This window comes from Mus caroli, unplaced genomic scaffold (genome assembly GCF_978045245.1).
Source record: "Mus caroli unplaced genomic scaffold, Mus_caroli_1 scaffold_2, whole genome shotgun sequence".
NCBI lineage: Eukaryota > Metazoa > Chordata > Mammalia > Rodentia > Muridae > Mus > Mus caroli.
In genome coordinates, this window is record NW_028227257.1 from 103,592,015 (window position 1) to 103,604,306 (window position 12,292).

The window sequence follows — 12,292 nt, forward strand, 5'->3', positions numbered from 1 at the left end:
TAGTTCACAAGAATTCATATGTTTTATTTTTTAAAAAACTGGAAGGGTTTGAAATCTCCCAACAGGTAGAAATGGCAAATATTCAAGGAGATGAAAATGCTTATTGGCAGCTTTTTATATGTAATGGGTTATTATACAGTGAGTAGATACAGCTGTGATGGATCAATTAAAACCTGAACAATCAAAAGTTTTCATGTCATTCACATATCTTTTGGTTATGACTCCTGGAAAGATGAATAAATGAAGAGTATTTTTTATCATATGACACTATTTTTTAAACACAATTTTCTGACCAGTCATTCCCTCATTGTCTATAATATCTGGTCCCTAATGCCTGAGAAGAGTAGGTAGGTATGATTATACTTGAGAGAATGATTTAAGCAGCGAGATTCTATATTTGATATAGTATGCAGGTTTATATTAGAAAGCCTCTAATTATAAAATATTTGTTACTTTCCCCCAGGGTAAAGATAAAGAAGTGAGGGGGACAAAACTGGTTGTTACTGGATTAAAAGAAGGAGCCTTCTACAAATTCCGCGTGAGAGCAGTCAATGTTGCTGGTGTTGGAGAACCTGGAGAAGTCACGGACGTTATTGAAATGAAGGACAGAATTGGTAATTACCAATACTTCTGCTAATTTATTGATAATTTTGCTATATATTGAAATATGGAAGTGACATTTGCTGTTTCTAATTGTTTCCCAGTGTCGCCTGACCTTCAGCTTGATGCCAGTGTCAGAGACAGAATAGTGGTCCACGCCGGAGGGGTGATCCGAATCATTGCCTATGTATCTGGGAAGCCACCTCCCACTGTCACCTGGAGCATGAATGAAAGAGCCTTGCCTCAAGAGGCCGCCATTGAGACCACAGCAATTAGCTCGTCCATGGTCATCAAGAACTGCCAGAGGAGCCACCAAGGCGTCTACTCTCTTCTTGCCAAAAATGAAGGCGGAGAAAGAAAGAAGACAATTATTGTTGATGTACTAGGTAAATATTTTCCATTTTTCTATGCAACATTTTCTTTTATTTTATCTTACTTTTTTTTTTCAAGATACGAGTCTCACTGTGCAGCTTTGGCTAGCCTAGAACTCACTGTGGGCCAGGCTGGTCTCAAACTCATCAAGATCCAGCTGCCTCTGCCTCCTGAGGGTTAGGATTCAAGGCATGAACTACCATACCTAGAAATGCAGCTTCTTAATTTTAATTTTATTTTTATTTTTAATTTAATTTAATTTTAACTATATCTACAACAGTGCTATGTTGCAATAAGACTATGTTATAAATGTTTAGAAAATAAGAAACATAATTTGCTGTTCATTTTAGAATTCTTTAAGTGTTCCTTCCTATATTTTTTATCCTATACATATTCCACATTGCTATGCTCCTACTACACATGAAAGTTTATTTTGTTTTAATATCCTTTTAGTCTGTATCATGTTTTTCCTCCATATATGTATGTGTTCCATTGTGTGAAGCACTCAAGGAGGATAGAAGAGGGTGTCAGATCCTCTGAAACTGCCATTCCCCTATATGAAGTTTTGTATGCTACATTTTTTGACAAGACATTCCACCTTAAGGCCCTCCTATATGATTACATGGTCATTATAAAAGCACCTTTCCTGAAAATGTTTATGACTATTCAAAGTTTCACCAGCAGTAATCATTTTTATGTCACAAAATAATTAATAAATAAGGATAGAATTTTAACAGTGTAAAAACTTCTCACAGGGAGTCAGTGTGTGTGATTATCAGTATTGCAGTGTTCATCACCGAGGATAAAGTTCAATTCTACCAGCTTCCTATGTGTGTTTTGTCTGCCTTAATCCCTGTTTGCCTAGAAAGTGACACTGTCCCACTTAGCACTTGTAACTCTGTAGAGCCACACTCCAAACAGCCATTATTTTAATAGAATAATAGAATAAAAGATGGATATTTCATGCATTGGTAACTCTAAAAGCTTTTAGGTTTCAAGTTTCTAAGCCCTTTTACTCATCAACAACTATTACTTTAATTGGATAACTGGTATGTTTCTATATTAAAATCCCAACCTCTAAAAATCAAGGCCTTCTGTACCCATCAACAACTATTACTCTAATTGGATAACAGGTATGTTTCCATATTAAAATCCCAACCTCTGAAAATCAAGGCCTTCTGTACCCATCAACTAACTGGTCACTCATAAAACCACCTCTCCCTGTTTTCCCTTTTGAAAAATTGAGAGAGATCAAACCACTGTCTACCTCAATCTTATAGCTCTTCCCTCATGTCTCACAAATTTTCCTTCTTTAAAAAGTTTATACTCTCTGCTTTTTATTGAAACATGATAGCACAAAGCTACTTCATTTTAAAATATGACTGTGCTCTAATCCCAACTATTTGAGAAGCTGAGGAAAGAGAACTGTGAGATCAAGGCCAGAATAGGCAATGAAGTGAGAGCCTGAGCTAAGACAGACAAACAGGCAGGCAGTCAGGCAGGCAGGCTGACAGACAGACAGATGGATGGACAGATAGATAGATAAGATTGATTAGATAGATGAAGCAGGAGTCAGAGAGACATAGATAATATAAATTGTAGAAATACAGATAGATGTAGTTATGTAAGATAAAACAAACTTCATTAACAAGCACAAAAACCATATTTTCTTCAGTATCCCATTTTGTCTTCACTTTTTAGCAGGGTAACATGTCTATTGAGCATGGGAGACAAATGCCTTAACATGTTTTCCTCTTGTTCCCAGATGTCCCAGGACCTGTTGGAGTACCATTCCTCTCTGACAACCTAACCAATGACTCCTGCAAACTGACATGGTTCTCTCCAGAAGATGATGGTGGCTCTCCAATCACCAATTATGTCATTCAGAAGCGGGAAGCTGACCGCAGGGCATGGACCCCTGTGACATACACAGTCACTCGACAAAATGCTACTGTTCAGGGCCTTATTCAAGGGAAATCCTACTTTTTCCGAATTGCAGCTGAGAATAGCATTGGCATGGGCCCATTTGTTGAGACACCAAATGCACTTGTCATTAGAGACCCAATAAGTAAGTAAAATTGATAACAAATATGATTAACCCGTTATTCGTTGACTACAACACTATGGTGTGCACATGAATGTGTGCTTGAGAACATGTGTGCACGTGTGTGTATGTGTGCCACAGATGTTACTCTTTTGTCAAGCACTAAGACAACTGTTAAATATCTGATGTCATTGTATTTGTATCTGTGATAAAAAAAAAAAAATGGCAGCAAAGCCTTCCGAGTCAGCAAATTCCTTCCCTGTATCAATTCCCTGTCATTGTTGTTTTGGAAGTTTCCCATTCAGTGATCTAAGTAAAAACTGCATCATCTTTCTAACTGGCAAACTGCTGACTCTTAAGATCTTTTGTTATTTAATCCAAATGAGGCCCCATGTCCTCATCTATCAGCTGAGAACACTGGTGCCTTAGAATCTGATCTCACTCTAATAGTAATATGGCAAGAACAGTTTCGAGATTCATTGAAGCAAATGGTTTCACTTTTAAAAATAATGCCCAGGAAAAGATTCATCTGCCACTCTTCTACGTTCTCACGGTGACACTCTTCCTTTCATTGTAATAATATTTACAGCTGTGCCAGAGAGACCTGAGGACCTGGAAGTCAAAGAAGTCACTAAAAATACTGTGTCTTTGACTTGGAACCCTCCCAAGTATGATGGCGGGTCAGAAATTATAAACTATGTCCTAGAAAGCCGCCTCATTGGTACTGAGAAGTTCCACAAAGTTACAAATGACAACCTGCTTAGCAGGAAATACACTGTGAAAGGCTTAAAAGAAGGCGACACATATGAGTACCGCGTCAGTGCCGTCAATATCGTTGGACAAGGCAAGCCATCATTTTGCACCAAGCCAATCACTTGCAAGGATGAACTGGGTATGTGTGTGCTATAGTTTATACTTTGAAAACTTCCATATCTATAGCCTTATGGCAGGACAGCAAAAATGACTCTTGTCTGTAATTCTAAATTTTAGCTCCACCTACACTTGACCTCGACTTCAGAGATAAGCTTACCGTCCGAGTTGGTGAATCTTTCGCCCTCACTGGCCGATACTCAGGCAAACCAAAGCCTAAGGTTGATTGGTTCAAAGATGAAGCCGATGTACTGGAAGATGATCGTACTCACATAAAGACCACTCCCACAACACTTGCTCTTGAGAAGACAAAGGCCAAACGCTCAGATTCTGGGAAATACTGTGTAGTTGTGGAGAACAGTACAGGCTCCAGGAAAGGTTTCTGTCAAGTCAATGTTGTTGGTAAGTTCTATACATCAAGAAAAATAGACCCCTTTGTCCTTTTAGAAGTAGAAGTGATGAGGACATTTTATGCTATTTTTTTCCCTTCAGATCGTCCTGGACCACCAGTAGGACCTGTCATTTTTGATGAGGTGACCAAAGAATACATGGTTATTTCTTGGAAGCCACCTCTAGATGATGGAGGAAGTGAAATTACCAATTATATTATTGAGAAGAAGGAGCTCGGTAAAGACATCTGGATGCCTGTGACATCTGCCAGTGCCAAAACTACATGCAAGGTCCCTAAACTGCTTGAAGGAAAAGATTACATCTTCCGGATTCATGCAGAAAATCTATATGGAATAAGTGACCCTCTGGTGTCTGATTCAATGAAAGCCAAAGATCGATTCAGTATGTAATATGGTGGGGGGATGACCCAATGCTTGACACAGGGAACAGGAACGTTTAAGCTTTTAACACATTTGGCTAACATCTGTTACAGGAGTTCCTGATGCACCTGAGCAGCCAGTTGTCACAGAGGTCACCAAAGACTCGGCATTAGTAACCTGGAACAAGCCAAATGACGGAGGAAAGCCCATCACAAACTACATCCTGGAAAAGAGGGAAACTATGTCTAAAAGATGGGTTCGAGTTACCAAAGAGCCTATTCATCCATACACTAAGTACAGGGTTCCTGATCTTCTAGAAGGATGCCAGTATGAATTCCGTGTTTCTGCAGAGAATGAAATTGGTATTGGAGATCCAAGTCCACCATCCAAACCAGTCTTTGCTAGAGACCCAATTGGTACAGTATTAAAACACGCATTCGGTTTTCATACTCTCTAACTTTTCTCTGCGCTATTTTAATTTCTTTAATTTTTTTCTTTTATTATGTAGCTAAACCAAGTCCACCTATTAATCCTGAGGCAATAGATACAACATGTAATTCAGTTGAGCTAACTTGGCAGCCACCACGTCACGACGGTGGTAGCAAGATCCTGGGATATATCGTGGAGTACCAGAAAGTTGGGGATGAAGAGTGGAGACGAGCCAATCACACTCCTGAATCATGCCCTGAAACTAAATATAAAGTCACTGGCCTCAGGGATGGTCAGAGCTACAAGTTCCGAGTACTGGCAGTCAACGAGGCTGGTGAATCGGACCCAGCCCACGTTCCTGAACCAGTTCTAGTAAAGGACCGACTTGGTAAGTGAGATGTTGAGATCTGCAATTGTGAAAAAATAGGTGTCCACTGTACATGCAGTACTATAATTATAGTATGTATTAAAGAATCCAACCTGAAGGCATTCTCTTCATTTTAGAACCTCCTGAGCTTATACTTGATGCTAACATGGCAAGAGAACAACACATTAGAGTTGGTGACACCCTAAGACTTAGTGCCATCATCAAAGGCGTGCCATTCCCCAAAGTAACCTGGAAAAAAGAAGACAGAGAGGCTCCAACAAAAGCCCAAATTGATGTTACTCCAGTTGGGAGCAAGCTTGAAATCCGTAATGCTGCCCACGAAGATGGTGGTATTTATTCCCTAACTGTGGAGAATCCAGCGGGTACAAAGACAGTCTCAGTCAAAGTATTGGTCTTAGGTACGCATTTTAATATTTGTACTGCTAAAAAACTCAAATACATATTTTTTTCTTTTCACTTATCTATCATTTAATACTTTTCAGATAAACCTGGGCCACCTAGAGATCTGGAAGTCAGTGAAATTAGGAAAGATTCTTGTTACCTGACTTGGAAGGAACCACTGGACGACGGTGGTTCTGTTGTAACCAATTATGTGGTTGAGAGGAAAGATGTTGCCACTGCCCAGTGGTCCCCTCTTTCCACCACGTCGAAGAAGAAGAGCCATATGGCTAAACATCTGACTGAGGGCAATCAGTACCTCTTCCGAGTAGCTGCTGAGAACCAATACGGACGTGGTCCTTTTGTTGAAACACCTAAGCCCATCAAGGCTCTGGATCCTCTCCGTGAGTTATCTCTCTGAATAGTGAATTATTATTTGGTTAGATTTGGGAGTATTGCTTACTCATCATAGATTTTCTTTCAAAGATCCCCCAGGGCCACCCAAGGACCTGCACCATGTAGATGTCGACAAGACTGAAGTCTCTCTCGTTTGGAATAAGCCAGATCGTGATGGTGGTTCTCCAATCACAGGATACTTAGTGGAATATCAAGAAGAGGGTGCCAAGGACTGGATCAAGTTCAAGACTGTGAAAAATTTAGACTGTGTTGTTACAGGCTTACAACAAGGAAAGACCTATAGATTCCGTGTAAAAGCTGAAAATATCATAGGTCTTGGTCTTCCTGATACAACTATCCCAATAGAATGTCAAGAGAAACTAGGTGACTTTTGGATTGGCACCTTTATATCTTCTTTAAATTATTCATACTGTGAAAGTTCAAATCTAATGGCCTTGTCTCTCTTTTGTTTTCCCCCCCAGTGCCTCCATCTGTAGAATTAGATGTGAAGTTAATTGAAGGGCTTGTGGTGAAGGCTGGTACCACAGTTAGATTCCCTGCCATCATAAGAGGTGTACCTGTTCCTACTGCAAAATGGACAACTGATGGGACTGAGATTAAAACAGACGACCACTACACAGTTGAGACTGACAGCTTCTCATCCGTGCTGACCATTAAGAATTGTTTAAGGAAGGATACTGGGGAATACCAACTCACAGTTTCCAATGCAGCGGGTACCAAAACAGTAGCTGTCCATCTTACTGTTCTTGATGTACCCGGTCCACCAACAGGTCCTATTAATATCCTGGATGTCACGCCTGAATACATGACTATCTCATGGCAACCACCTAAGGATGATGGAGGGAGCCCAGTGATAAATTACATTGTTGAGAAACAAGATACAAGGAAAGGTACATGGGGTGTCGTCTCTGCAGGAAGCAGTAAGCTGAAGCTGAAGGTCCCACATCTCCAAAAAGGCTGTGAATACGTTTTCAGAGTCAAAGCAGAAAACAAGATGGGTGTCGGTCCTCCCCTTGACTCCATACCTACTGTTGCTAAGCACAAGTTCAGTCCTCCATCTCCTCCTGGTAAACCAGTGGTAACTGACATTACTGAGAATGCTGCAACGGTGTCTTGGACACTGCCAAAATCTGATGGTGGCAGTCCAATAACTGGCTATTATGTAGAGCGCCGAGAAATAACCGGCAAATGGGTGAGGGTCAACAAAACGCCTATTGCTGACCTGAAGTTCAGAGTGACTGGACTCTATGAGGGAAATACATACGAGTTTAGAGTTTTTGCTGAAAATCTTGCAGGTTTAAGCAATCCATCACCCAGTTCTGACCCAATCAAAGCTTGCCGGCCCATCAAACCACCAGGGCCACCTATAAATCCTAAGCTGAAAGACAAGAGCAAAGAATCTGCTGACTTGGTGTGGACAAAGCCCCTCAGTGATGGTGGCAGCCCCATTCTGGGATATGTAGTAGAGTATCAGAAACCTGGCACGGCGCAGTGGGATAGGATTAATAAAGACGAACTCATCAGGCAATGTGCCTTCCGGGTCCCCGGACTGATTGAAGGAAATGAATACAGATTTCGCATTAGAGCAGCTAATATTGTGGGTGAGGGAGAGCCAAGAGAGCTCGCAGAATCTGTGATTGCAAAAGACATCCTTCATCCCCCGGAAGTAGAACTTGACGTTACATGCCGTGATGTCATTACCGTCCGGGTGGGTCAAACTATCCGCATTCTTGCCCGAGTCAAAGGCAGACCTGAGCCAGACATAACTTGGTCCAAGGAAGGAAAAGTACTGGTCAAAGACAAGCGGGTTGACCTAATTCATGATCTGCCTCGAGTTGAGCTACAAATTAAAGAAGCTGTCAGAGCTGACCACGGCAAGTATATCATCTCTGCTAAGAACAGCAGTGGGCATGCCCAAGGGTCAGCCATTGTTAATGTCCTTGACAGACCTGGGCCTTGCCAGAATCTGAAGGTTAGCAACGTAACCAAGGAAAACTGCACCATTTCTTGGGAAAACCCACTAGATAATGGTGGCTCAGAAATTACAAATTTCATAGTGGAATATCGTAAACCGAATCAGAAAGGCTGGTCAATCGTTGCCTCAGATGTCACCAAGAGACTGGTCAAGGCCAACCTGTTAGCCAATAATGAATACTATTTCCGTGTTTGTGCAGAGAATAAAGTAGGTGTTGGGCCAACCATTGAAACAAAGACTCCAATTTTGGCCATCAATCCTATTGACAGGCCAGGGGAGCCTGAAAACCTTCATATTGCAGATAAAGGAAAGACCTTTGTCTATCTAAAGTGGCGACGGCCTGATTATGATGGTGGTAGCCCAAATCTATCATATCATGTTGAGAGGAGACTGAAGGGCTCTGCAGACTGGGAAAGAGTGCACAAAGGAAGCATTAAGGAAACCCACTACATGGTTGACAAGTGTGTTGAAAACCAGATTTATGAGTTCAGAGTACAAACTAAGAATGAAGGTGGAGAAAGTGATTGGGTGAGGACAGAGGAAGTTGTTGTGAAGGAAGATTTACAGAAGCCAGTACTTGACCTAAAATTAAGTGGGGTGCTAACTGTCAAAGCAGGGGACACCATTAGACTCGAGGCAGGTGTGAGAGGCAAACCATTCCCAGAGGTTGCCTGGACCAAAGACAAAGATGCTACAGATTTAACAAGATCACCAAGGGTCAAGATTGATACCAGTTCTGAATCATCGAAATTCTCTCTTACCAAAGCCAAGCGAAGCGATGGCGGTAAATATGTAATCACAGCAACTAACCCAGCTGGCAGTTTTGTGGCCTATGCGACTGTCAATGTTTTAGATAAACCTGGTCCTGTAAGAAACCTGAAAATCACTGATGTGTCCAGTGACAGGTGTACTATCCGCTGGGATCCACCAGAAGATGATGGCGGCTGTGAAATCCAAAATTATATCCTAGAAAAATGTGAGAGCAAGAGAATGGTATGGTCTACCTATTCCGCTAATGTCTTAACACCCAGTGCTACAGTGACTCGTCTCATAGAAGGAAATGAATATATTTTCAGAGTTCGTGCAGAAAACAAAATAGGCACAGGGCCTCCAACAGAAAGTAAACCAGTCATTGCAAAAACCAAGTATGACAGACCTGGTCGCCCTGATCCACCAGAAGTCACTAAAGTAAGCAAAGAAGAGATGACCGTGGTTTGGAACGCCCCTGAATATGATGGTGGGAAGTCTATCACAGGATACTATTTAGAGAAAAAAGAAAAGCATGCAGTCCGCTGGGTCCCTGTTAACAAGAGTGCCATCCCTGAGCGACGCTTGAAAGTACAGAATCTCCTCCCAGGGCACGAGTACCAGTTCCGTGTCAAAGCAGAAAATGAAGTTGGCATTGGAGAACCAAGCTTACCATCAAGACCAGTGGTGGCAAAAGATCCCATAGGTAAGATGGTCCTACTTTTTCTGATATTAAACCAATTCTTTTTTTAAAAGAGCTTTATTTATGTATATATGAGTATACTGTAGTTGTCTTCAGACATACCCGAAGAGAGCACCAAATCTCATTATAGATGGTTGTGAGCCACCATGTGGTGGCTGGGAATTGAACTCAGGATTGGAAGAGCAGTCAGCACTCTTAACCACTGAGCCATCTCTCCAACACCATTAAACCAATTCTTAAAATGGTGTGTAGAAGTATCTGTCGAAAGTTTGTTCCATATTTTGTAAGTTGCATTTTAGCTAATATTTCTACAAATAGACCTTTTATCATATCACTAAAAAAATATGCTCTGGCATATCCTAATTTTTAAAAAGAAAAACAAAGAAGTCTTGGGAGTTGAGAAACTAGAATGACCTTCTTTGGAGCTTATTTGAACATTAACTATAAAATTAGACATTAAAATATCATGAGACTGGGTAGATGAGTTAGTGGGTAAAGCACCCATCACATAAGCTTGAGGCCTAAGTTCAGATCACCAGCACCCATGTACAAAGCCATGTACATATCTATAACCTCAGTGCTGAGAGGGATGCAGAGATGGGTGGATTCCTGGAGTTTACTGGCCATCCAGTCTAGCCAAATGGGAAGCAATAGTTTCATTGAGAGATCCTGTTTCAAAAATAAGGTAGAGAGCAATACAAGACACTCGAGGTTGACCTCTGACCTACCTGTGCATATAAGTAATTGCATGTGCATTTATTTTCAGAACCACCTGGGCCACCAACCAATTTCAAAGTGGTTGATACAACCAAAAGTTCCATAACTCTCGCATGGGGAAAACCAGTCTATGATGGTGGTGCACCAATAATTGGCTATGTTGTAGAGATGAGACCCAAAATAGCAGACGCATCACCCGACGAAGGCTGGAAAAGGTGCAACGCTGCAGCTCAACTTATTCGCATGGAATTCACAGTCACCAGCTTGGATGAGAACCAGGAGTATGAGTTCAGGGTGTGTGCCCAGAATCAAGTTGGCATTGGGCGCCCTGCAGAGCTAAAGGAAGCCATCAAACCTAAAGAAATCCTAGGTGAGGCCCTTTTGTGGTGGTAGATAGTCTTCTGCATTCACTCTCATGGTCATGGGCTTCCTCGTGTCTCAAGAGTCGGCTGATGTCTTTTGTGTCATTTGCAGAGCCTCCAGAGATTGACTTGGATGCCAGCATGAGAAAACTGGTCATAGTGAGAGCTGGCTGCCCTATTCGACTATTCGCAATAGTGAGAGGACGACCTGCCCCCAAAGTCACATGGCGCAAAGTGGGCATTGATAATGTGGTCAGAAAAGGACAAGTCGATCTAGTTGACACTATGGCCTTCCTTGTCATCCCCAACTCTACCCGTGATGACTCTGGAAAATACTCCCTGACCCTTGTGAACCCAGCAGGAGAAAAGGCTGTTTTTGTGAATGTCAAAGTACTAGGTGCGTTATCCAACTGCTTTTTTTTTTCCTGCTTCAAAAGCAAATAAGTTAATAAGAATGCTTATGGGACATGTGTTCTGAGTCTGTGGATCTTTACAGATACTCCTGGACCTGTGGCTGATTTAAAAGTTTCAGATGTCACTAAAACATCATGCCACGTGTCCTGGGCACCTCCTGAAAATGATGGTGGAAGCCAAGTGACACATTATATTGTGGAGAAACGTGAGGCAGAAAGAAAAACATGGTCAACAGTTACCCCTGAAGTGAAGAAAACAAGCTTCAATGTAACCAACCTTGTCCCTGGGAACGAGTATTTCTTCAGAGTAACCGCTGTCAATGAATATGGCCCTGGTGTCCCAACAGACATCCCCAAACCTGTGCTTGCATCAGATCCTCTCAGTAAGCAATCTCCTTTCTTCTCCCCTTTGATTGCAGCCCTCTAGTTTACTAAGGTCATGAGATCAGTATGATTATAATCCATCAGAAAGGACTTGATTTGTGAAACCTGAAACCCCAAGAGTACAGTGAATATCTCTCTCAGACAAAACTTACATTAGTTTCTTCATCTTATACTTCGTTTTCAACATGTTGAACTAAACTTAATCCCATATACTTGGTGCAAAGATCATACTGAAACTCTTACATATGCATTATGCATTAGCAAAGGGGATTTTAAAGGTACCTAATTTTCTAAATTCTGTTTTTCTTCTAGGTGAGCCAGATCCTCCAAGAAAACTGGAGGTGACCGAAATGACAAAGAACAGTGCTACACTGGCCTGGTTACCTCCGTTGCGTGATGGAGGCGCTAAAATCGATGGCTATATCATTAGTTACAGAGAAGAAGACCAACCTGCCGATCGCTGGACAGAGTACTCAGTGGTCAAAGACCTCAGCCTTATTGTTACTGGCCTAAAGGAAGGAAAGAAATATAAATTTAGAGTTGCAGCCAGAAATGCTGTTGGAGTCAGCATGCCAAGAGAGGCCGAAGGCGTCTACGAAGCGAAAGAACAGTTATGTAAGTTGTCCGTTGATTCTCATTTTCTGTGTATGGCTGTTTAGCCTTCGTGGATATCTGTTCCTCTTATCTGGCTTTTCTGAGTAGTATCTAAACTACATAACCAAT

The 12,292-nt window shown here is 41.6% G+C and overlaps 1 protein-coding gene across 32 annotated transcripts in view; it reads left to right on the plus strand.

Moving 5' to 3' along the window:
• The window catches only part of Ttn (titin), a 271,447-nt gene that overhangs the window by 199,821 nt on the left and 59,334 nt on the right, over positions 1-12,292 (plus strand). For all 32 annotated transcript variants that reach the window (XM_085834746.1, XM_085834758.1, XM_085834754.1 and 29 more), the window contains 16 exons: positions 464-614; positions 705-986; positions 2,738-3,040; positions 3,606-3,908; positions 4,007-4,288; positions 4,379-4,678; positions 4,770-5,072; positions 5,165-5,473; positions 5,590-5,871; positions 5,956-6,255; positions 6,338-6,631; positions 6,730-9,696; positions 10,460-10,780; positions 10,885-11,169; positions 11,269-11,568; positions 11,882-12,184. In XM_085834746.1, coding sequence (XP_085690872.1) covers positions 464-614; positions 705-986; positions 2,738-3,040; positions 3,606-3,908; positions 4,007-4,288; positions 4,379-4,678; positions 4,770-5,072; positions 5,165-5,473; positions 5,590-5,871; positions 5,956-6,255; positions 6,338-6,631; positions 6,730-9,696; positions 10,460-10,780; positions 10,885-11,169; positions 11,269-11,568; positions 11,882-12,184 — 7,285 coding nt within the window. The remainder of the gene's footprint in view (positions 1-463; positions 615-704; positions 987-2,737; positions 3,041-3,605; positions 3,909-4,006; positions 4,289-4,378; positions 4,679-4,769; positions 5,073-5,164; positions 5,474-5,589; positions 5,872-5,955; positions 6,256-6,337; positions 6,632-6,729; positions 9,697-10,459; positions 10,781-10,884; positions 11,170-11,268; positions 11,569-11,881; positions 12,185-12,292) is intronic.